A 27,080-nucleotide genomic window follows, 5' to 3' on the forward strand; every position below is an offset into this window, starting at 1 on the left:
GTTTTAATTCACCACCTGCATGTCTCTCCTCAGGAGTCCCCTCGCCAAAGCCAGGCTGAATGTGAGTGCCGTCGACTCCAGCCTTCCCGCCCTGCCGCCCTGCTCCCTGCGCCACTTCCTGTCCCATCCAGCCGCCCAGGTACGTCGCCTACACCCCCTTTGCCTGCTCTCCCTCTTGGGGGCCGCTAGCGCCCATTGCATTTTTTCACGCAATGGGCTTTTTGGCTAGTAAATACAATAAAATGAATAAAATAAAAACTCTTCTTCCAAACTTGTTATATATACAAATAGCTGTAATTGCAAAAGTAGGTATGTAGGAAGCCAAAATAGGGTCTGGATTAAGGTTACCCGTTTTCAAGGTAAAGACCTTTTCTTCAGTGGCTATTCCCTAAAATATGAGATATATATATAAAAATTAATAACCTCATTATGACAAATTTATAAATCATACTTATAAAATATATAACATTACCCCTCCTCTCTTCTCATTTTATAAACATTATTTCTTCTTTATGATGGTAATCACCTGTAAAACAATACAAAATGTTCATATTGATCTTCCAGGGGGGACATAAGTGATGTCCCCGAGGGCCAATCAGAGAGGCAAAGCCAGTCAGGGTAGGGTGTCCCATGCCTGATTTGTCCTCCGGGGAATGAGTGATGTCTCCAAAGGCCAATCAGGTAGTGAGTGCCTTGTGTATACACATACGAGTTTAGTATGTGGAGTGAATGATGATAAACTAAAATGTCTGAGGGAAGTTAGTTTCACTGGGATATGATTGGCTTGATCTATTTCTCTCTAGCCTCCTTATAGTATCAGCACTCAAATAAAATATGCTTCAGTTAGGCCACATACTTTACTCAGTATTAAATGCATCATCATACTCAAAAGCAAATAAGCAGAACAGCTGGCTTGATGTTCTTCTCTCTCATCCACCAAAAGTTTCCTTTACTGTAAAAAGTTTGAGTTTTGTTCTTAGATTACTGAACTAACAGTTCTAGGTATGCCAGTTTAGAGCACCTTGAGATGAATATATGAAAGCATCAGAATACAACTGCCAAAGTGATCAGGACAATATGCCAGTAAGATACATTCAGTTGGGTAGCCATGTTGGTCTGAAGTAGCACAACAAAGTTTTGAGTCCAATGGCAGCTTTAAGACCAACAAAGCTTTATTCAAGGTGTGAGATTTCATGTGCATGCACACTTCTTCAGACAATGAAATTGAAGCCACCAGACTTGCAAGCTCTTGTGGGCACCAAGGTCCCCCTCACGGCCCCTCCCACCTGACTGGCTGCTACCTGTCCATCAAGCATGTTATTTGTATCTGTCTGGCTTATCTGCTACAGGACATGCTTGTAGAGGATATCTCACGGGTAGTGCTTTTTCTCCTTCTCTCCCTAATCACTTTAATAGCAATGAAGGAATACTGTACAAGGTTCAATGATTTTATTCTTACAGTCCATCAAGTACATACACACAGCATGCCATTAAAGCTGAATGTACAAAATAATGATACATGAGCAGATGCACACTAAGTGAATACAATATGCTTACCAAAGTTTCTTTACAGCAATAGATTGTATCATATCTCAAGTGTTTAAAATTGTTTTAAAATGGCACAACAGGTTGCTTCAGCCTCTGAGCATTCTCTTCCCCACCAATATCTGACCTAGGAATTATCACTGCAAAACAAACCCACAGAGAGGTCCTAAGAATAAGAAGTCTTGAAATATATTCATACGTGGTCAAGTAAATAAAGTTACTAAGTTTCGAATGATGTTCTATTAACATGGTTTTTACATTCTTAAAAACTGCAGACATAAAAAGCAATCGATATTTGGTGGCACAAAAAAGCAAGTACTACATTGCAATAGTTTCACAGCCTGACAATGAAGCCATAAATAATTTACCCAGAATTAAAGAACTATTAGGCATTTGCTTTTTTTCCAATAAAGTACTAAAAAAACAACTTGCTGCTCTCAATTCAGGTTACAACAAAATTTTAGAATCCAAATAGACGAACCCAGAATGCCATAAATGACACAGATAGCATAATCGGAAGCAGGCCTGACATGCTGGGGCAGAGAAACCAAAAAACTAGACCTGCACTCTCAATTTTTGTCATCAAGTCTTATATGACTTATGGCAACTCTATGTGGTTTTCAAGGGAAGAGACATTCAGAGGTGGTTTGCCATTGCCTGTGTGTCACAATCATGGCATTCATTGTGTTCTCCCATCCAAATACTGACCAGGGTCAACCCTGATTTGCTTCCAAGATTGGGCAAGCCTATGCTATCCAGGTCAGGGCTGATTGCTAATAGTACAGTAAATTAGAGGTAAATCAACCCCAACACACAAAGGATGGACAGGATATGTACATTCTGCAGTGTGTACACAAGTGGCATTTTAATATACTCTAGACTTGTGGCACATGTGTCAAGAAGTCTGAATATCATTGGTGCATAAACACTGCATGAAGAGGACAGGTAGAACTCTCAGGAGAAAAACAACATTGAAAGAAATCAGTAATTGCCCAATGCCACAATCAGTGCAATGTAACAACAAGGTATTTTAGGCCACTGTGGTGCCAAATGTTATGACCTAGTAAAATGCACATACTATTGAAACGAAACACTAAGCCTTCTTGACAAAGAAAGTGTATCTCCCAAGGATCACTTCAGATATTATCTCTGGCTCAATTTAAGAATGGCATAGCAGCTCTGTTCACAAGATACAGTGAATATACACACATTCCATGTGCAGTGTATGTTTGATTTTTTTAAAAATTACATTCAATATATGTACAACTAAACATGTGATTCAAACTGCATTTATCCAGGCACTGGTTCCTGGTTTGTAAAGTGAATGAATATTAGCTCTACCTGCACATACAGGAAATATGTGCATTCACTGTAGCATGCAAAGCAACTTGCCCTCTTTTCAGCTGAAGTTAGTGTAATCTTTGTGGCATATAGTTTTATTGTGTTACATTGTGCTGTACCAACAAGAAAGAAAAATGCTACTGTCATAAGCAAGTTTTCAGAGATCTTTCAAGTAAAGATCAAATGTACATATGAATCAAGTAAAATAAAAAATTGCCAGGAAAACTGAAAGAATCTATAACATTTTACAGCAGCTCACAATAAAGTCAGTATTCTCTCTTTGTATTTCAAAGCAGGGGAGCTATCATCCTACTGAGGTGAACTACCACAAATGAACACGTATTTTGCCTCCTAAGTATGTAACTGTTAAAAGTACTGATTTCATATTGACAAGCAAAAGATCAAAATAATGCCCCTAGCACTGCCCAGTGGGAGTCTACATAAATAGTTCACCATAAGTTCGAATGGAACCTAGAATTGGGCTGGGACACCTCTTAATGGTATTATCTTTGCTGCCTTGCAAGCCGTAAATATGCAGTACAAACATCTTGCAAACTGGACCTGGAACTCTTCCAAACAGTGTAATTAGACATATAGAATACATTCCATATACCGTGTGGCAACCTATCTATATGGCTAGATTGTCTGAGCAGAAAAACAAGAAAGCATCACAGTTCAATGAAGTACTTTATTCCCCTTTGGTATGAATGTAAGATACACTCAGAAGTGTAACTTAGGTAGAGGTTGGAAAATCTTGACAAGAGCTATAGAATACCCTGGTTCCACAGATGGGTAGTGATTTGAAAGGGGCTCCTATACTGCCCCATTGCTCCAGTATGATCCTGCTCCACAGCCTCCTCCCCTTATCTTAACCAATGAACAAGTATTACATGAATTGCATTTACCTAATTGATGAAGATTAAAACAGATCAAACACATATTTAAAATGTGTATTATTTAAAATGCACAGTAATTTTTGATAGTTGATGCTGTTTTAAAAAGTTGAACTTTGATGCATGTTTCTAAATACCGGCCTATAATTCACACAGGCATAATTAGGTATGATTTTTGTCCCCATGGTATTTAGGAAAACATCTATATATAGTATATTTAAAAGGTTACTCTTCTCCATTTTGTATGGCAGGGCTAAAACAAATATTCAACACTGAGGTAAATTTTAAAATTTTCCCCAATATTAATTTCTAGTACATTCAACATGCAAATATGAGGCTCAGTAATTTGTAGCTTAGAACAGCAGCTGCAAGTAATTTATAAAAATGCTGCTCTCTCTCATATATCATTCTGCATCAATCACAAATGTCTACAAGCATAAGCAGTTATTGCTGTTATGCTTTCTCAAATTGTCTTATAACTGACAAACTAAAAAGTCAGCAGAGGTTCATTGTCAACTTTCTTAGAATGTGGTCTTGAAGATAACATTTTATTTGACCAACTGATGTGAATGCAAGTTTTTTTACATTTACCAAGAAACTGAACAAGCAAATGTGAAGAACAGTATATTACCAAGAACACAAATTTGGAAGAGCAGAAAGTGAATGCTTTCTTGTAGAATAATTGTAGCACACATACAAAGGAATCTAAGGTGATAACCATATGTATCAAAAGCAGCAGCATATCAGATTTTTAATTTAGCAATGTAGATGAAGATACAGTCAATACAAAGATAAGCAACTAATGGCATGATTGCGAAGAATAATTCAAAACATGTAGATGGTCAGTGTTTGTAAATTGACCGATGTTCAAAATTCATGAAGATTACAAAAATCTTTAAGATAAGGATATCTCACAGTGGAGATAGGAAAACTCCTCTCATTCCTCAGTGAAGCCAACTGTGACAGACTACACTTTTAAAAGTTTAGAAGTGCTGTAAAAACAGCTGAAGGACTGTAAAGGGTGAATTTTTCACAGAAACAGTTGGGTGACAAGCTGTTCCAAGAGATCCTAATTGGTTAGCATCAGCTGAAGAAAGACTCCTGAACTGGATGCTGAGAATTCATTTTGAATTCAGTCTTGAGTGAGAGCTGTTTAACACAGACAGGAGAACTGGGAGAAAGTTGGCAAGGAAGTAGACAAATATTACCTTTCGGAGAAGGGATAAAGAAGTTTGCTAGCGGTTAGCTCTGAAGAAGGCAGAGATCCCTGGTCTAGTGTGGTAAGAAACTGCTTTTAGAAATCTTAAGAGTCAGTTAAAACTCAAGTTTGTCAGGGGTGTATCAAGAGAAGGGATGTGGGTATTGGCAACAGTGTAACATCTTTCTGGAAACTAAGAGAGAATACTAAAGAAAGTGTATTGGAATGCTTGGAAAACACTGGAACAAAAGTTTCTCAGCATAAAGATTTTAAATAACTGTAACGTGAGAGTTTAATGAGCCTGAAATATAAGAACTAAAATCTATGCATATACTTTTTTCCTCAGTTATTTATATTGAGTTACTTCAGAAATTTTCAACCTCATTTTACCTGAACTTTTGTTATTTTTGAATTTCAAAAAGCTTCAAGTGCCATTAAGTTGTTTAAGTTAGCGGGGGCTCCTGGTCCTCCCCTTAGGTTCCTGGGCTGAGCTAACAGCCAAAATATTATACCATGACAGGGTTGGACAGCCATAATTCTTAAGCAAAGAAGAAAACAGATAACTAGAGTGGCTCAGTCACAGAAGGGAAAGAAAAATAGAGGGAAAATCTTGTCTCTGAGGGAGGGAAATGGACGGGGGCTGTCATACCAGCATTCAAGATATACTTCATGTACACATGCACACAAACACAGCCATGTACACATTAGAGATAGATTCTTCAGCTTTCAATGTAGTGCAAATTCACCTGTGCTGGGGCAATATGAAAAAAGAAAACTTATTCTAGACTGGAAAGGGAACCAATACTTTCACCACAATCCAAAATTTTCATGTAGAGGCAAGAATTCAACTTTAGGCTACTGGATGTTCCTCCAGCCTGCAAGTTCCTCCATTTGGTGAGCCATTTAAGACAGATAGCAGAATACATGCCAGTCTCTTTGGTGAACTGCTTGCTAGGAAAAAAAATTAATTCAAATCTATACATTTCTGGACAGCTCTCACAGGTGATCTGTTTTGTACTTGGAAATGAAATTAAAAGCTTTTTAACTGCATCTTCACATTATCCACAGGGGATAAAAGAGGCTCAAAAGACAATGTCTGAATGAAAGAGGAACAGCTAACACAGATTACTGACAGGTAAAACCTGGCTACCTGCAAACTGCAAAGGTTGTTAACTTCTGGCCCAGATGTTGTTTGAGCATAAGCTCAGGTGTAGCAGGTCCGACTGTATCTTCTATGGAATTTAACGTAGCTTTTTGCACAGCGGTCTATCATACTGCAGTTAGCTCAGGCTCAATGTTCGCTGCTGTTTCTTGCAGCACTAGATACATTTGTTTGAGGAAGGGGAAGAAGTTGGTACTATCTAGATTACCTGATAGACAGCTTTTCTTCAGACATCTTCTAAACACAAAAAACATTGCTGGTAGTCTCATAGGGAGGCCAAACAGACAAAAATGATAGGTAATTCTATTATAAAAATGAATAAAACCTGACAGATATACTGGTGCTATTCCAGGATAGCACACACAAAACTTCTCTCCCTTGTACAATAAGAAAAACATGTGGAAAATTCAACACTCTCCAAAAAAACTTATACAATGGTCATAAGGATAGTTCTACCTATACAACAGCAACATACAGCTTTCTTATTTTTAACAATCTAGCTTGTATTGCATCTGAATTAAGGAAATGAATTGTTTTTCCATATACTGATCTATTAGTGCAGGACAAGACTATGCAGATAAACTTTTTCTGCCATAAGCTTACTGGAGTGCTTTTCTGATCATATAAATACAAAACACTCATCTTTAACTCTCACACATAACCACCTAATATTAATATGTAATGCATTCTGATGTAAGCAAGCACTCCAATGGTCTATTAAGCGTTTTGTGACAAACTGGGCTATGCAGGCTACCCTGTTTTATATACGTAGCACTGGATTCAATGGAATGTTTCTATGCATGGAAAGATTTCTGTCTATGGAGGGTAACTGTCTTGTCTGAACAGCCATTTTGGGTTGCAACAGGTGGCGAGCAAGTTGCATGCTGTGGACAAATCCTTCCACCCAAGAAAATGCTCTGCTGGAGTCAAGCTACTGGACTGGATCCTGCAATCAGAAGTGCCTAACACCACTACACCAACTGTGTTAGTAACTGTATAACTTGCGGCATTTTTCAAGCCCCGCCCCAATCAGGTTATTGCAATCAAAAGGGTGCTGCTGGAAGAAGATGGAAAAGATCTGTGATGTTATACTTGTAGTTTATCACAATAAAGAAACCTGATTCTTCTGTGTGTCACTTCTATGGGATATACAGGACACAGAAAGTGTAGATTGTATAGGAGCCCCACACAAACACACATGCACACACGTGAAATGTCAAGTGATTACAAGACAATTTTTTTTCTGAAAGACTATCAATAAGTAAATGTTGTATTTTCAAATTTTGAACTCTCAGTCTCAAATAGTGTGAGTATCTGGAAGCACAAACAAATTTCTGCCCTGAAAATCTGATCACTTCTTGAGTAATAGCCACATCGCCTTTGGCATTGCTGTCTTTAAAAAATCCTCTGTTAACACTCAGATGTATCAAGTACACTAGTTTTTCCTGATTGTTTGCATTTGGTTTTTTATGTATGTAGTAAGCTGAACATACAACATCTTTCATAGTTCCTTGATTAAGGCAGCATTTACTATGAACTTTTCAGCAATTCAAAAGATAACTTGCAAAAATCTGTGAAGCTAAGATATTCAGCACATTTTGATCACTGCAGATAAACCATCATGTAATTCTGTCTGCCAAATTAAGACAGTTACATGACACTAGACTACAGAAATATTGGAAGTACACCGAGGTCATTTAGTTGCGCCACTTAAAATGTCAGTATCTCTTCAGCTATTAAACATTCCCTAGAATTCAAGTAGAACAATGCAGGATATTCTATTGAGTATAAATTTGCAAAGTGCTGTTCCTCAACGTGAGGCACATGCAGCTCCAATACCAAGAAGAGAACCTTTTCCATTTTCAGGTGCATTCGAGTGACCTTCTTCATTCAGTTTTACTATTCTGAAATCTTCTCTAACTTTTTCTAACAGATCTGGCTTGAAAATAACATCCAACGCAGTCATCGCCAAAGCTTTAGATGTCCGCAAGGCGTAGAACTGTGCATCTTCTGAGCCTAGGATAAAAACCCACAACCAAATCAAAAATGGATAAAACTACTCCCATGAAGATGTGGCAAAAATCCCCAAACAACTATGTAGGAAGATGGTACCGTTTGTCAAACTTAAAGCTGACATTTAAAAAAAATAACTTTCTTTGTTAATGCATTCAGAACTGAAGTTCAGCTGTGTATTATCATTCGGTCAGATACAGCCCATAGGACCAAATAAGCATTTCAGTCAGTTACCATATTCAGCTTTTTTTAGTTACGAGTACTGTCTGCTCATAACTGGTAAGCTCATTTAAGAATCAAGTATTATTGTATAGCTGTTCTGCTGAAGAAATCTATAGAATAGTGAATTTCCTTTGTTCAAAAGTTCAGTTCAGGATGCTTTGGAATTAAGGATAGTTTATAACATCCAACTTTATTCCTGTAACTGGTAATTAAAGGTGCGATTTGGCACTTGTACTCAATAAGCAACCAGGGTGTAAAGTATACAAGAGATCATCTACATGTAATTTAGAAAAACTACAAGAATGTAGATAAGAGACATGAATTCTTCAAAACCAGGGCTTTTCTTGTGCCACTTAAAGCACTAAAAGTAAATCAAGAGTTCCCTGTGAATGGAGCACACATTTATGTCTAGATGCATTCACTGCTATAGTAACATGTCATAGAACAATGTCACATCAAATTGCTCAGGAGGGCATTTCTTATGAATGTAATAAGGCTATAGAATGACAGAATGATTCAGAAAGGCACTTTTATAAAGACAAAAGGACAGTCTGTTGTATGTATCCTGCTCTTGATGCAACACTTTCTACTTTTAAAGTCCAGTAGCACCTTTAAGACCCACAAACTCTTGCACTTGTAAGCTCAGGCCCTGAATAAATCTTTGTGGGTCTTAAAGGTGCTACTGGACTCTGATTCTATTGTGCTACTTCAGACCAACATGGCTACCCATTTGAAACTTTCTACTTTTGTGATACTTTCTGTATCATTTGACATATCAGGCTTGCTACTCCTTTGCACTTTTTCTACTTTTTGTAATCCTAGTCCTATTAGATCTCCCTTGCTATTTGACTGCATTGAGTCTTGAATCGCAGTGAGATAAGCAGACTGCAAAGAATAATTAAATACTGGTTGCATGATTAAGTCTTCTCACTTATCAAGAAGTTCATACGTATGACTCTCTCAAAAAAATCTCTCAAATTATTTAGATCATTATCTGAAGTGCCTCTATAACCAGCTTCTAGCCATTTCCTTTACCAAGATGTCAACAAATTCCAGTCTCCTGCTAGAAAGTGGCAAGAAGACTAGCTCGGATGTCAGAAACCCAGGTTCAAAAACTTTCACCAAGTAAATCTGCCCCACTAAACTACTTCACAGGGTTGTTGTGAGACTAAGGCATACTAACCTAAATATATTACCCAGGATTTTATTTTGTGTTCATGTGTTAGGATTGCACTGCAGAAACACTAAACTCCTTGAGGGACATGATCCACATTCAATATGGAAAAAGCACCTGCATATTTCTGAAGAAACACAGCTCACTTTTACTAACCTGCAGCAGCAGTGTACTGCTCAGTATGGTTCAGTGCATCTGAGCCAATGTAAAAATAGGGATGAATTCCAGGAACCACAAATGTAACATTTCCAAAATCAGTAGAACCTAAGAAGAGACAAAGCCTGTGAGCATTATGGAAACAAATGCCCTGAAGGAATTGCTAAAGTCACAAGTTATGCAGTTACTAACACAGTTTGGTGTAATGGTTAAAATAAGATCTGGGAGGTTTGAATCCCCACCCTGTCAGAAACCCGTGAAGTGACCTTGGGCCAGTCACACACACATACAGCCTACCACAAGTTGGTGTGAGGATAAAATAAAGAATGATGTAAGCCATATTAGGTCCTCACTGAAGAAAAATACAGGACATAAGCAAGTAAATACATTTTGCACTAATATAGTCAGATTCTGTACAAGAAAATTTATTGCTGGAATTGTGAAAGTTAAATACCATTATATTATATTTGTATTTCACATTATTCCATTCCATTTACAAATGAAAGTTTTGGAAAATTGAAAGAAAATAGTGATGTGCATGTCAGCAATAATAGCTACAAGTGAAGAGAAGAATCTACATTAGACAGTAACTCTATTGCCTAGCTATGGAATATAAAACAAGAGTCCATAATAAGAATGAAAAAAGAACATTTGTTCAAAACACAAAAGACAACATCAGGTTTAGCCTTTTTTAAAAAGAAAAAATGGGTGTAAAAAGCTAGTTACATGCATTTTGTGCAACCAACTTAATTCATTATAACTGTAAAACTGGGAGAAAAAAAGGCATAACTGAAATGTTTGGGGGTGAAAGTTATACTTTTAGGGCAGAGATGTGGAACACAAGTTATGACATTCTATTTAGTGGCTTAGGTTGAACTAAATGCTATCATAAAGAATTGGACTTCAGGCTGCTACAGGCCCAATCTACTAAAAGAAGAACTGGTTTTTATACTCTGCTTTTCACAGCCTGAAAGAGTGTCAAAGCGGCTTACAATTGCATTCCCTTCCCCTCCTCCTGAAGTAGGTGAGGCTGAGGGAGCTGACAGGACTGCTTAGTCAGAATATCACTATCAGGGCTGTGACAAGCCCAAGATCACCCAGCTGGCTACATGTGGAGGAGCGGGGAATCAATCCCCGCTCACCAGGTTAGAAGCCGCCACTCTTAACCACTACATTAAGTTGGCTATCAATTACACAAAGTTGGCTCTCATTACTGTCTGGCCCTCATTTCAACTGGACTGCTCTCAATTCAAGGGCTTCCCATATCCCTCTAGCATAGCTGGAGACTGTTATGAATCATATTACAGTCTCTCACTGTCACAGTCTTGTCCCTCCCCTTTCTAAATCTCTACTTTTAGCTGCCTATGTGTATGCAGCTCTTACTTTATTCTCTTTTGTTGATGCTCAGGAATGTGGGAAGCAGGGTTACATGGAATTTGTTATATTTACTATCATATGGAAAACAAAACAAAACCCTTACTGGGAAAGAAAAAGAATCTTAATATTAAAAGACTAGTAATCAAGCCCGCTGTACGTAAAATACAGCGGGCGCTAGGAATGGGAGCCCCCGGCAGTCGCGCTCTGCACGACTGCCGGGGGCTCCCTTGGGCAGCGGCCTGACGCAGCGAGAGGTGCTTCGCGCCTCTCACCGCGTCAGGCCGTGGGCAAAGGAGCAACTGCGAGCCGCGCACAGTGCGGCTTGCAGTTGCTCCGATTGGTCCCTCCAGTAGTCTGTCCAGAGGAAGGGGCCAATCGGCACCCTTCCTCATCACGGACACATCCCGCCTCCCAAGCCCTTATTCTTTTATTAGGTTTTTTTAAAATATAAAAGTTCAAATTTCAACTATCAAAGTATCATATTTGATCCATGAAACTTTCTTCGGCAAAATCTGACTTTACCTTTACTGATCAATAAATTATGTGAAAGGGGGGAAAAACACATTAAAGTAGTGAAGCTAATCTTAAAGTGCGAACATGCAAGAGTTCCAATATTACCTGACAGCCCATTCAAGTTATCATCCAAGATGAATTCCATGCCAAGCTTCTTCCCATTGTCTTTGTAGGCTTTTTCCAGACTCTTGTTAGGAAGCACATTGTAATAATCATTTGCTCCACCTTGTAGTTCCACCTAGACAAGAAAACCACACATGATTTTCCAGAGAAGTGTCTAATGCACTATTTATTAAAGTGTTTAGTAAACAATTAAGGCTATTTTACATGTTGCATCCTACTTTTAGTACTTTAAGACATTTCTACCCTGTACCTTTAACTAAAAATTCAGAAACCACCTCACAATAGCTAAACAATGAATCACATATTTATCTGTTTACTGCCCCATGCTCAACCACAGGCGTTAAAAAAGTCAATATAAAATGAAAGCAGTCTTTTAGTCTTTATCCTAACCTTAAACACATATTTGGCGGCAAACTCCACTGAAGATAAGGAGTCTTCATTCAAAGCAACTGCCTAGGATTGTATAGTAATATTTTAGATATATTTTGCGGCAGGAACAATTTTTGTTGATCTGTGCAACGCTAAACACTAGGTACACTAGTGGAATAAACCACACCCCTTTTGCTTCTTCTTTATGATAACTCCCCCCTCCCTCCAGAAATCTACTGAAGCAGGTTACATACTAGCAAGAATGTTTGTTTTTGGTAAGATAGAAACAAAGCTTGTTGCTGACACTTCGGGCTGATCTTTTAAATATGGATTTAATTTCCACTTATCTACAAGTTAAGACAGATCTACCAAAAGATATAAACTTAGATCAGGATTTCTTAGCCAGGGTTTCATGAAATAATTTTGTATACATTTTTTAAATGTGTTAAACCAGGGGTAGTCAAACTGTGGATGGAGGGGCTCATGGGAATTGTAGTCCATGGACATCTGGAGGGCCGTAGTTTGACTACCCCTGTGTTAAACATTTATCAGGTGATATGACCATATATGGTCATGTCAATCCTCCCACCCCTCCCAAATGGGCCTGGAAGGGATAGGAAGGAGAGGGGCCCCAAGTGGACATATATACATTTATGCTTCCCCACTGTATTCTGCATGATCGTGCCACTTCTGAGGTTTCTCAAAGCCTGAAGAATGTTTCAAGGGTTGCCCAATGGTACAAAAGTTGAAAAAGGCTGCCTTACATAATAAAGCAAATGTTCAAAATATGCTATATAGATATATGAATTCCACATGATAAATTTGAGCAGTTCAGAACAATGCAAAAAGAGAATCTGTGATGAGCTGCAAGTGAGGAAGATCTTCCTTTCCCATATGTGAACCAGCATGTAAGTAAACAGACCAAGTACAATGGAGAGGTGTATGAGGAGCAAGCTTTCAAGGTGTCTACAAACTGAGAATATTCTTTTTATTCTCGTCTCCCCTAAAGCTAACGAAGTAGAGTTTGCAACGTTTACATCAATGCAGATAGCCTTTTACAGAGCATTTGCTTTAATGGGGGGATTTTTGCATAGAGAAGGGCAGAAAAAAAACAGACAGAAAATAAAAAAGTTATGAGAATTTGACTGAGGCAGAAATGTAAAGCCGCACCTTCAGTCTGTTCAGCATGCTGATCCAGCTGTAGTTCCTTCTCAAACTAGGCCTCCTGGGGCTTGGGTTAGGGGAAGATGACTGCTTATTGACCTAGCTATGAAGCCAGCTGTGCTGCTGCTTTTGGTATAGGATAGATTTCTGGACAAGGTATCTCTAGAAGGCCTCTCTACAGCATCTCTATAGCATGAGTGGTTTTCATCAGCAAAATTACTTTCCATGGTTAAGATCCAGGCTGTGATGAAGAGATGGCCTCCACAGTGAGGCAGTCCAACAACCAACAAAATGATTTCTTTCTCCTGATGCTACCTGGTCTATATGGCAGTGGAATGGCTATATGAGCCTCACAGCAACCCACCCCAACACAATTTGTCCACTGGCAGATGGATTTGCACTGAGCACAACTTTCAACAGAACCCTGCTCAAACTTTAAGAACCTTACTTCACATCCTGTGGCCAGAGCAGCAGCTTTAAAACAGTTCTCTGCTTTTTCTGTCAGGAGTGAGAGTTCTCTTAATGAAGGGGCTCGCAGGTAAAATTCTAATTCAGCATAAGAAGGGATGATATTAGGCTTCACACCTCCATTCTTTATTATACCTACAAGGAGAAGAACCAGGTTAGTGAACTTAGAGAACTGCATAGGAAGCATCCTGAGATTTCTGGCAAGGCAGCTAAACTGAAACACATATTCGTTTATTTATTTGGCTCTGACTCCTTTCTGCTTTCCAACAAAACAATATGAGTAAAGCATTTTTTCACGTAGGAAAAAGTGCTGTGCCTTGAACATTTACTTCAAGGTTTAAAAAGACAAAGTTTGACCTGTTTCCATATTCCTCCATTATTATCTGTTTGCTCTTCAGGTTAAAAAACATTGCTTGGGGTTAGTAAACTTTTATGTCAGAGTGCCAGAAAACAAGCAATGTTTACCTGCAGTGATATTGATATGTGAGCAAACAAAGGATGGAAGATGATTGGCACTGGCCAGGTACAATTCATCCGTTGTATAGCAGCTTTTTTTTTTTTGGCGCATTGGAGCAAGAGACTAGTATAACACTGCTTTAGAAATGTCAGTATAAAACGTTTGCTGTCAATGGGAGATTAATGTTGAAAGATGCATTCTGAGCAAAGTCCTTGTAGGGCATAAGGGTTTCAGTGGGAAAATTTACACTCAAAGTTTCACTCAAAACTATCACATTACACATTATAATTTTAAACAATTGCTAACAGCCATGAAGGGATGCCCCACAGAATCCTACTAGCTTCTAGCCTGCCCCTCCATCTTCCCAACTGTGACCTGATGCTGTCCCAACCCAAGGGCACTTTGATTTGGGCTGGAGCAAGGGAGCTACTATATCAATTAACACAGCCTACCATCCTGCTAGTTGTCATGTTTGCCAGGGGTTGCCTTCCCCTGATGTAGTAGGTACTAGGTGATTAAGTGAGCTGTAAGCAGGAACAGAGAAGTTGGAAATATTTAGGCTCTTTATTGTAACAAAAAACAAGGCATAAAAACTGTCAATCACATTGTCCCTCTTGCTTGAAGATTCCACATTTCATTAAACCCAGAAAATTTAAAGTGTGCTTAAAAATGTGCCACAGTATTTCTGCTTAACCAACTTACATATCAGTTCAACAGTATATAACAGTACAATACTTGCAACCCATGAGCTGACCAAGAAAAAAGGATAATTAGGTATGAAAATATTTCAAAATCTTTGGAGAACCAGGATTAAATTATATGCCCACTGTTTGTAGGAATGGGGAAAATCAAGGTTTTAAAATCCTATTTTTTTTAAAATTGAGCCTTCGGGGAGGGCGGTATAAAAATATGAATAAATAAATAAATAAATTCTGAAGAATACATCATTAACAGCAACCCCAACCATTTACCATTAGCATACTTTTCATTTTGAAACATAAACAGAATTTTGATAGAGAAAGCCTACATAAAAGTCTGGTCACTAAGTGAAATACCACAATCAAACATTACAAATATTTAATGTCTATTCAGTGGGGAAAAAAGGTTCCATAGCAAAAACTAATACTGAATGTACCATATCTGTGCTGAATTACTATTGGTAAAAAATAGCTTACGGAAAACCTTCCAGTTGCTAGAATGTTTTCAGAAAAGGTAGAGGTTGCCTTACACCTCCCTAATGATGTTTTAAAGCTGAGAACTATTCTGAGAGTAGAGATGGGTTTTTTGTATCACCATTAACAAAAATTTCTGACAGCACAACACAAAGACTATGTTAAACCTACAATATTTCAGATATCAAAGTTAATTCATCAGGTATTCCTGTAAAAACAAAAATCAGGAACAAAGTATTGTTACCTGGCATAGCAGTTCATATCGGATGAAAACCGCACCTTAAATTGAATAAGAAATAGCAGTCTTTGTAGAGCGGAAGAACTTCGGATCTGTCCAGCACACCCATATAACTATGTCTGTGAAAATGTTCTGTAAAATGCTTTTACAGAAAGACTGCAGCCCTCCAGACTGTTATCCTTCTTTCCTTAATGCATACATGAAAACACTACATCTTCTCTCTTTTCCCCAAATGCAATCTGGCCTTTCCTGTGATATCAATTCTGTCCATAAAACTGATATATTTCCCTTTCTTGGGAACTTATCTGAATCACTGGGGGGGAGGGTCAAATGAGAGTGAAGGGTTATGGCATATTTCCACCTTAAACTTTCCCAATGAATAGTTTTTGTTTGACTGACAATGCTTAATCATTCCCTTATGGACAAACTCTACAAAGAGGACCAAAAAGGCATCTTTGTTCCATGATAACATAGGTTAATACAAGTTGTTCTAGCATTTAAACTTCTATTAAATAGGTTATCACTAAAACTGATGCTTTCATTAATCTTGTCAGACATTATTTGGTAACACTGAGTTGTCTATATCACAAATCAGTTCCCAAACCTTGCCCGACTTCTAAGAGCTACTGCAGTATATGTAATAGAAAAGGGACAGGCAGCAAATTAAAAAGCCATTTCACCCTTTATGAAACATCTTTCTAGCCATTCTGGATCAAGATAAGTGTTTCTAGCAAAGAAGGCGTTCAGTGGATAGCTGGGAGACTCCCTCTATCTGGAGCAGCAATGGGATGTTGACTCTCAAGAGAGGGAGGCAAAACAGGAACTGTAAAGATGATCTTACAGAAATTCAGAAATGCTCCCAGAATGTGGGATAATCCATCACAGCCTCTGATCTGCATCTCTGATTTCCATTAAGATGTTAGACAAGCTCCTATAAACAGAGATTACCTTGAGTGATAACACATTAAAACGAAAGAGGTGGCCATGTTTGCACCTCAATCTAGCCATGATGAAGCCCACACATGCATGTGACTTCTGAAATGCATTCACCATGTGTTCTATCGATCAGTCAATCAAGAGTACTAAAGAGTATTTCAGCAGCAAACTAGTTATGCTGTACAGTTGTTGGGGAAATCTGTCAAGACAATGGGAAGATTGGATGGCAAGTGCTATATTTTGTGAAACTGTCCTAAGAACGTACCATTACTCAGAAAATCCATAGGGCCAGGTATACAATCTCAATTACTTTTATTTACCCACAATTTAAAAATATTTGTAACACTCACTGACTTAAATGCAGGTAAGCACTGTTTGGCGTATTAATGCCTGCATTATTTCAATACTTCAAAAAGCCTGCAACCTCATGTGCATGGATCAGAGCATGTGCCTTTTCCTGGAACCAAAATTCATGGAAAAGCATTTCCCCAGGAATCTGCTATTACACTTAAATGGCATCAAGGTCCAGACTACACAGTCCATGAAAAAAAACCATGACATCCTAATATTAACTTTTTTCTGACCAATCGTGTTTCAACCCACACATTATATTTTTATGACATAAATTAACTCAAATATTTTTGCTTCAGAATTGGTTCATTTAAACCAAACAACTACTTTATTGTGGAGTTGCAATTTAATCACACTTTTCCAATAATTATTAACTTTAGTGAAATTAACATAGAACTGCATCTGTTAAAACGCCATTCTGGTATTTACAGTTGAAAAAGAAGAGTGGATTTTATATACTACTTTTTACTACCAAGAGTGTCAAACCTGCTTACTATTGCCTTCCCTTCCTCTCTACACAACAGAAACTTGCGAGGTAGGTGGGGCTGAGACAGCTGAGACAGAATTGCTGTGAGAACAGCTCTAATAGGATTGTGACTAGCTCAACATCATCCAGCTGGCTGTATGTGGAGTGGATAATCAAACCAGGTTCACTACATCAGAGGCCACCACTCTTAACCACTACATGAAGCCGGCCCTTAAAAAAGTTAATGCTTTCTTGATTGGTTAATGGAGGCTGAACTCTATTCGTTTTCTTATTGATAAAAAAGCACAAAGGTGGTCTCAACTGTCCACACTGCAACCCGAACCCACATGGTTTTGGTGACCCAGGCAACCCATTCCTACACAGCTCCTTTTGGAAATCAAAGCAGGCCCCTCCATGATCCTATGCAATTGAGGGATACAGTAGTGATAAGGTAAAGGTAAAGGTATCCCTGTGCAAGCACTGGGTCATATCTGACCCCTGGGGTGACGTCCTCTAGCATTTTCTTGGCAGACTCAATACGGGGTGGTTTGCCAGTGCCTTCCCCAGTCATTACTGTTTACCCCACAGCAAGCTGGGTACTCATTTTACCGACCTCGGAAGGATGGAAGGCTAAGACAACCTTGAGCCGGCTGCTGGGATTGAACTCACAGCCTCATGGGCAAAGCTTTCAGATGGTTGCCTTACCACTCTGTGCCACAAGAGGCTCTACAGTAGTGATAGGAGTCTACAAATATATGTGCTTGTCACATGAAATGTGGAGCTTGTGTTAAATCAATTAAATATCAAACTCATGGGAGCCTTAACATTTTATTTGCATTAATAACAAGAACTCAAACTGAAGCTATACATACCAGAATTTGGCACAGAGGAAGTATCTACTATTAGAAGTACCTCTAAAGCAGGGATCCATAATGCAGTGTCCATGGGTGCAATGGCACCCACCAACACCTTTCCCTGGTACCCACCACGTGTTTTTATAGAAAGCAGATGGGCAAGGACGTGGGGCTTTTGCCCAGAAGGGTTTCCAATTTGCTGTGCAGATTAAAAGGCATCTTGTTAAACAGTGATTCTACTTGAAATGGTGAAATATTACTATTAACATTAGACATAATCTCACTTCTTGACATTCTGTAGTTTGCTTTATCACCTATAGCATCCATTCTGTGATTGGTTCCACTGCCTGCAGCAGCAATTCTGTAGCTACACCTGCTACTTTATTTCCTTATTTCAAAGCTGCCCTCAAGTGTACAAACATTTGGGATCCCTGCTCTAAAGTGTGCAAAATGGGTTGGCTAAAGTGAGCTGGATTAACCATTAAAGTGCAGAAAAATATAAGTCCTTATTTGAAGGTGGTGGGTGGAGTGAGTATTCAGCAGTACACATATATATTGTAAGCAACTAATAGTAATTCATATCAATCTTAACATTAACTACTACTTACATGAACACTCAATTGAGAAGTCTAACTCATTTCTACGATTTTATGAGAATAAATTAAGAAAACATGTAGCACTTACAAATTTATACTAACTCACAATGCATTTGTCAAAAAAAAAACACACATGATCATTCATTTGTATTTTAATGTTAACATGCCAGATACAATATATTTGCTTAAACAGTATCTGAAGAATAATATGCTGGACATAAGATTTAATGAAGGTCTCACCATGAACTCTCCAGGTTGGTTTCATTTGCTGTCTTAAAAGTGACAGATTGTTGTATGCAAGAACAGCAGCATCTAATGCATTTACTCCTTCCCAAGGGTAAGCAGCAGCATGAGAAGCTTTTCCATAGTATTTCACAGTCACACTAGGAAATAAAAGCCATCACTGTTTTTAAACACTTTTTTGAAGTAAAAAGATCCCTTTGGATTCATTCAATGAATTCAGTTTTAATGGCATTAACTGTGCATGCTGTGATTACCACATACAGATAAACTACTTGTGGAGCACTCAGAATGATTTTGAGGGTGGGAAGCATTTGATATAGAGCTTGCATACTCAAAGATGACTACTGTTACTACAAAGCCTGACATTTCCATAGGCCAGCAGCCAGGATATATACAATTTTAAAAAGCATTTAAACTCTTTGTTAATAATCAGCTGTATTAGTGACTGATCTTTTCTTTCACTACTGGACTAGATAATCTGTAATCAAACAACTGAAAGAAAAAGAAAGAATTGTCATATTGAATCTACATTCATTAAAATTTTCTGATATCTTCTCCATTTGCCTCCTTCCATAATAAAAGACACGCTGTCCTCATCAATCTGTTCTACAGAAATTTTAATTGACAAATGTAATCCTTATGAATAGAATGTGTCTTCATAATGGGCTCCTGTGCTGAAAGAGAAACCCAGTGGGGAGAGGAGTTCCATGCATGAAGAGGACTCTGAAAACAGAACCAATTAATGTACCCAGACAACAACCTTTACACAAAATAACTAGGCCCTTCTTAAAAATGAAATTTGGATAATTGCTGAAATATTTTCAACTACATTTCCTCACTTTAGAAAGATCTAAACTGCAAACTTCAGCAATGAACTGTTATGCAGGAAACACACGAGGCACTTTTAATGACAATTTAAATAAACTTACCTGAGTATTCATAAACAAGAGCTAACAATTATCTTAATATGTAATCTTAAAGCAATACTTAAGTTATGAGAATACAAGTTATGAGAATAAAATGCTTAAAAGCAAATTAAATTCAGGCAGCCCAAGAAATTAGGAACATCTGGAGTATAAAAATAGAACTGAACACTATAACTCTGGCCCACAGAAAAACCTTTGTTATTGTTATCAGCCATTTAGTCGTGTCCAACTCTTGGAAATCACATGGCACAGCCGCTGCCACAATCCTTGATCCTGCACCGCCTCCTTCAGCCATGCAATGTTCTGAGTAAAGGTTAGTAAATGTACTGCTCCCTTACATATCCTTTCTCAAGGTAAAAGGTCTTTTGCACTGTTGTTATTCTTTAAGATTCCTGGAACTTACTGAAAATGTGTATGAGATGACTAGCTTTGATTTAGAATAAGGAGGATCATTCATTAAAAACAACTTAATGATTCAGCATGGATTTCGCAAGAACATGTCAGACCAACCTTATCTCTCTCTCTCTCTCTCTCTCTCTCTCTCTTTCTCTCTCTCTTTTAGAAATTGACTACCTTGCTGGATCAGGGGAACGCTGTGGATATAGTTTATCTGGATTTCAGTAAAGCTTTTGGTAAGGTTCCACATGATATTCTTGTCGACAAGTTGGTAAAATGCAGTATAGATCCTAATTCTGTCAGGTGGATTGATAACTGGTTGACAGATCAAACCCAAAGGATGATTGTTAATGGTTTAACATCCTCCTGGAGAAGACTGACTAGTGGAGTGCCTCAGGGATCCATTTTGGGGCCTGTGTTGTTCAACATATTTATAAATGATTTGGATGAGGGATTAGAGGGGGTACTTCTCTGCATACGATACTAAATTGGGTGAAACTCAAATACTTTGGCCACTTCATGAAGGACTCCCTGGAGAAGAGCCTAATGCTGGGAGCAACTGAGGACAAAAGAAGAAGGAGACAGAGAATGAGGTGGCTGGATGGAGTCCCTGAAGAAGTCAGTGCGAGCTTAAATGGACTCCGGGGAACGGTAGAGAAAAGGAAGGCCTAGAGCAGGGGTAGTCAAACTGCGGCCCTCCAGATGTCCATGGACTACAATTCCCAGGAGCCCCTGCCAGCGAATCCTGGCAGGGGGCTTCTGGGAATTGTAGTCCATGGACATCTGGAGGGCCGCAGTTTGACTACCCCTGGCCTAGAGGATCATTGTCCCTGGGGTCGTGTGGGTTGGACACTACTTTGCACCTAACAACAACTAAACTGGGAGGGGTAGCAAACGCAACAGAAGACAATCAGAATACAGGATGATCTTGATAGGCTTGAGAAGTGGGCTAAAATGAATAAAATGAAATTCAATAGGGACAAATGTAATGTTCTGCCTTAGGTGGGAAAAACCATATACACCAGTATAGGATGAGGGAGACTTATCTTGGCAATATACGTGCGAAAAGGATTTAGCAGTCTTAGTAGACCAGCCATTGAACATGAGTGACTCAGTGGCTAAAAAGGCAAATAGGATTTTGGGCTGTATCAAATGGAGTATTGTTCCAGATCATGGGAGGTGATGATACCGCTTTACTCTGCTCTGGTTTGGCCTCACTTGTAGTACTGTGTTCAGTTTTGGGCACCACAGTTGAAGAGGGATGTAGACAAACTGGAGCATGTCCAGAGGAGGGCAACAAAGATGGTGAGGGATTTGGAGACTAAGACATATGAGGAAAGGTTGGGAGAGCTTGGTCTGTTTAGCCTGGAGAGGAGACGACTGAGAGGGGATATGATAACCATCTTCAAGTATTTAAAGGGCTGCCATGTAGAGCAGCGGTCCCCAACCTTCTAGTAGTCGGGGACCGCCTCCGAGGGTTGGAGAGAGCCGGCGGCCCGGCCGCCGCCCGCAAACACGCAGTTGTCGTGCATGCACGTTTCGCCACTAGATGGCGCTAACGCGCATGCGCAGGGCTGCCACGTGTGTGTGTTTTCGCCAACAGGGCGCGCAAACACGCACGCGCGGCAGTTCCGCATGTGCACGTTTGCGTCGCTGGCGTGCTGGCGGCCGTGCCTGCTTCTTCCCCCCCTCTCGCTGCGGGGGGGGGAGGAAGGCACGGACGCTGGCGGCCCTGTACCATGGCCTTTGCGGCACGGTACTGGGCCGCAGACCAGGGGTTGAGGACCCCTGATGTAGAGGATGAAGCAGAGTTGTTCTCTTGCCCTGGAGGGACAGACCAGAACAAATGGGATTAAATTAATTTAAAAGAAATTCCGTCTAAACATCCGGAAGAAGTTCCTGACAGTTAAAGCGGTTTCTCAGTGGAACAGGCTTCCTCAGGAGGTGCTGGGTCCTCCATCTTTGGAAATTTTTCAACAGAGCCTGGATAGCCATCTCACAAAGAGGCTGATTCTGTAAAGGGGGTTGCAGGTTACAGTGGATGAGCGATAGGGTTGTGAGTGTCCTGCATAATGCAGGGGGTTAGACTAGATGACCCAAGAGATCCTTTCCAACTCTCTCATTCTAACTATTCTGCCACTCTTCAAACCTCTAACTTTGGAAGCAGTTGTGATTGGAGAAACCAAAATGAGGCTTCCATGAATCCAACATCAGGGGCAGTCTTCTTCTGCGTTTTTCAAATTGTAAGATGAAGGTGTACCAGAGGGCCATAATTAGTATGCCTTATTTTTACACAAAAACTGTTCAACAAGTATAAACTTAATAAGTGTTGGGATTGTGCCAGTGGATAAATGTTCTTTTTCTGTGAAATATAAGATAAAGTCTTCAGATCTCTTGGAGGTGAATACATGCACATGTCAATTGATTAATAATATTTTTTCATGCTCAATATTTGCTCGTCAATGGTGTCATAAAAATGCATCAAAACACAAATATATTAAGTTTTTTACTCTGCAGTTTCCAAAGTATAAATCTAAAATATGTATTATTTAGCAATGCTTCCATCTCATTTATCTCATAACCCTTATCAGACTGCAAACAAGGTTACAACTGTGGTATTATAGCGGAGTTCACAGTGCTAAATATGCAATAAGATGTTGATACAATTAGGGATTTACAAAATTTACAAACTGCCTAAACCATGTCACAACCAATATACCATGGAAATTATAGTTAAAAGGTTGAGGCCAATGATAATCTTCAATCTAAAGACAGCAACTTCAAAAGTGAAATATGAAGCTTAACAAACTAAGATTACAAAGAAGCAGTGTACAACTTTTCCCACAGCTTCCCACAGCTTTCATCCAATTGCTCTCCTACATCTAGCAGTCAGCACAATCTTTACAGATTGCATTTAGTATAAGTAACCCCAAATTACACTAGGTGCCATCTGTAGAGAAACATCCATGCAGACAAACTCACCCAGTTCTTATAAGTATCTTACCAGGCAACAAAGTTCACTGTCAAGAACAGCTGTAAAATTAATGCATTCAACAGTAACAGATGACAGTTTCTCTCAAGTGATTCATAGTTGTGACTACTGCTCAGCTGACGAGTGCCTATTTTCTCATTGTGATGCAGAAATTCCATCAAAGCAAAGATGTCCCTGTGGAGTTGCCCCACCCATAACGCCCCCTCATTCACCTCCAAGGAGGATCCTACTTGTCGACCAGACTGTCAAATGAGAATGCAGAAGCCTCTGAATGGAGATCTTCTCTAAGCATATTTCAGGACACTCCAAGCCTTGAACTGGGGATCCTACAGAGTCTTGCGCTCCACCATCTCCAGCTGGCTGCGGATCCCTGGCCCCAGAGAAGCGCATCGGACCTCAACAAGGGCCAGAGCCTTCTCGGTCCTGGCCGCCACCTGGTAGAACGAGCTCCCTGAGGAGATCAGAGCCCTGCCTGAACTTCCACTGTTCCACAGGGCCTGCAAGAGGGAGCTCTTCCACCAGGCATTTGCTTGAGGCCGACCGACTCAGAACACCTGCTGTTCCCCCCAGACGCTTGCCCATGACTCTCCCAAAGTTACTAATTGTTATTATATTATAATTGTGGTTTTGTAATCTTTTGATGTTTTTTGTAAGTTGTTTTGATGTTATAGTCTGCATAATGTTTCATGTAAGTTATAATGTTCTGTTTAAACCGCCCAGAGCTGCAAAGAAATGGGCAGTATAGAAATCTAAATAAATAAAAATAAAATAAATACTCCTATTGCCAGGATCAAAATGCCAATATTAATTGAGCCTTATACCCTGAAACTGAGCCTAGGCAAATTTTATCTAGATTCAGGAGTTAATTCCAAAAACAAGTCAGCCCAACACTGTCTGCCTAGACACCTGATGCTACAGCTCCTGCCCTTGCCTTCTTGCTCTCTCAGCCACCGAAGATCAAATAAATGGTAGGTGCATACATAGCCGCCCCCAGCCTTTCCATAAGCACTCTCCCTCAAGCTAGGCACCAGGAGACATTACTTAAATGCCTGGGCAGAAAAGCTAGTCATACAGTTTATACTATTCAGAAAAGACAGTAATACAGTTTTCTGTAACATAAGCTTTATGCTGTGGGATTCAATATTGCTGCTGAACACAGCAACATCAACTCAGCTGTCCTAAAATTTAATTCCGACTGAAGCAAGTAATTATTTGCAGAAGAATACGAAAGATGTCCTGCTTCTTGTATTATTAAACATGCCTAAGAAACTTACTTCTAAGAGTTCTCACAGAAATCACAAACACTTTGGGCTTCCAAGAAAAGATCCAGCATTGCCTCAAGCATCAATGGCTACTTCCCAGTCAGCAAGCAAGGCACAGCTATTTTAAATCAAGTGTAAAAAAGTGAATGAGAAATTAATTTTCTACCCACTGTCTGACCAGGTGCAGTGGTGGAAAAGCTAATACTGCAACAAGACTGAACCTTGATAACGAAAATTTGTGAGAAGAAAAATACTGCTGGTCAGAAGCTGAGATTTTCTCAAAGAAAAGCAAGAATTTTAGTTTAAAAGACACCTTGGCATACAGAGGCACTCTACCTCCCTCATCCCAGATTGCACAATTGCTGCTGTAAAATCACAGAACTAAGCACCAGGTGTATTATTACATAAATGAAAGGTTCTGCCAATTAGGATAACTCAATGATATGTCTATATATATGTGTGTGTGTGTGTGTGTGTGTGTGTGTGTGTAACAAAGATTTATTCAAGGCGTGAGCTTTCGAGTGCAAGCACTCTTCGTCAGACTAAGAACTGACTATCATAACGGTAGGAATATATAAGCAAAAGTTAATCCTGTTACATTAGTAAACTGTGTCACAGCATCCAAACACTGGTTTGGCAGAGAGTTATCATGTGGCTGTGTTTGAATCTAACCTTATGAGATGTGAGAAAGACACAAAATTAGTAGAAGACCAACTAATGTTATTAATTCCCTGGTATAAGACCAACTAATGTTATTAGAACATGCTGTTTTTTGTTATAAACTACACGGATGCTTCCTCATTTACACTTAATACTTCAGCCAGAATATACAGATCACTGACAATGCTAGAATATAAAGGCCTGAGGTCAGAAACTAGAAATTCCAGGGCCAAATCTAGCCTTTGCGAGACATCACCTGGCTTGCTTCAGTTGCCAACCTGGAAATGAAAAAGACATAAACAATATGGCATTTGTGACAGTTAACACTGCTGCTGGGTCACATTATGCGATGCAGAATGGAATCCTGGCAGGACTTCCTTCAGTTGCTTCTCCATGTGGCCCTTCAGCTAATCTACTTATTATAAATAGGCTGCAGATCTCCAATTCAACTCAAAACAAAGGACAGTTTTTGCTGGCTGCTCTATGAAACACCACATGCATTGATGGTACAAAAGAACACCAAAGAGAATTATTTTTAAGCTGCTCTCAAAGGTTAAAAATAATAAACTATCAAAAAGGGAAAGTTGTAGTTCAGACTCTGTTTACTCACTCATGTTCTGCTACATCAGGCAAATAGGCTGCATCTTCTTGGGAGGGGTGAGCCATAAAAACAATATCTAGATCATCAAAAGCTCCAGCTTTGATCAAGTCTATTTTGCCTCCGCCATCTTCCTCGGCAGGAGTACCCAGCACTGTGATCTGAAAGCAAAGGTAATAAGCGGTTAGGGTCACAAAAACAGAGTGCCTAGGGAACAGCCACAAGGGAATCCATTTATTCAGTGAGGAATGGAGGACAAAAAAACATCAGAAGAGACCTGCAAGATCAGTCCAATAGTCCATCAAGTCCAGGATTCTTTCTCACACAGTGCCAGCCAGTTCCCCTGAAGGGCAACAACAAAACATAGAGGCTGCGGCCTTGCCCTGATGTTGCCTCCTGGCTCTGGGATTCAGAGGGCTAGTGCCTCTGAATGTGGAGGTTCCCACAGTCACCACAGCTAGGAGCCCTTGATAGACCCAAAGCCGGAGGAAGCACCAAAACAGTCCGGCAGTGTAATGGTGAGAAAAAAGCAAGATAAGCAAGCGGCCTCCCCCCCCCTTCTCTCACCTTGACGGCGGGGGCGCGGGGGGCGTCGTCGGGGCGGCGTGCGGCGAGGCTCTCGAGGGCGCCCTTCAGGCCCAGCGCGGCGGCGGCGCCCACTTCGGCGATGAGGTTGTGGCCGCAGGCGTGGCCGATGCCGGGCAGGGCGTCGTACTCGCAGAGGAAGCCCAGGCGGAGGGGGGGCTCAGCGGCGGCGGCGGCGGAGGGGGGCCCGCCGGGCGCCCAGGCCCAGTCCGCGCGGAAGGCCGTCTCCAGCTTGTAGCGCGGCTGCACCGACCAGGCCGGCCGGCCGGCGAAAAAGCGCGTGAGGGCGCCGTGGGCCTGGCGCTCCTCGTAGGCCAGCTCCGGCCGGCTCCAGATCTCCCGGCTCAGCGCGCCCAGCGCCTCCGACGACGCCTCGATGCACTCGCCCGCCCGACGCTTCAGCTCCTCCAGGCGCAGCGCCAAAGCGGGCGCGTCGGGCGCGTCAGTCGGCCTCATCGGAGACGCCCAGCCGAGGAGCAGGAACAATCTTAGGGAAGGGGCGCGAGGGGCGACCCTCCGTCTGCTTCGCTGGCGGCTGTGACCACGCACGAGCCGCTGCTCAAGTCACAACCGGCAACGGTCTGAAACCCGCGCCGTCCGGAAGCATTATATACCTGCGGTGAGCTGTCC

At 40.3% G+C, this 27,080-nt stretch overlaps 1 protein-coding gene across 1 annotated transcript; it reads right to left on the minus strand.

Moving 5' to 3' along the window:
- Nucleotides 1–1,434: 1,434 nt before the first annotated feature.
- Nucleotides 1,435–27,054, minus strand: LOC143821063 (xaa-Arg dipeptidase-like). The gene is made up of 7 exons (XM_077304651.1): nt 26,433–27,054; nt 25,878–26,026; nt 19,029–19,171; nt 13,699–13,853; nt 11,700–11,832; nt 9,705–9,812; nt 1,435–8,155 (listed from the first exon to the last, which is right to left on the minus strand). Exons 1-7 carry the CDS (start codon nt 26,904–26,906, stop codon nt 7,950–7,952), a joined length of 1,368 nt encoding a protein of 455 aa, XP_077160766.1. The 5' UTR covers nt 26,907–27,054; the 3' UTR covers nt 1,435–7,949.
- Between the last annotated feature and the right edge of the window lie 26 nt (nt 27,055–27,080).

The sequence above is a fragment of the Paroedura picta genome, chromosome 1 (genome assembly GCF_049243985.1).
Source record: "Paroedura picta isolate Pp20150507F chromosome 1, Ppicta_v3.0, whole genome shotgun sequence".
NCBI classification, from domain to species: Eukaryota; Metazoa; Chordata; class Lepidosauria; order Squamata; family Gekkonidae; genus Paroedura; species Paroedura picta.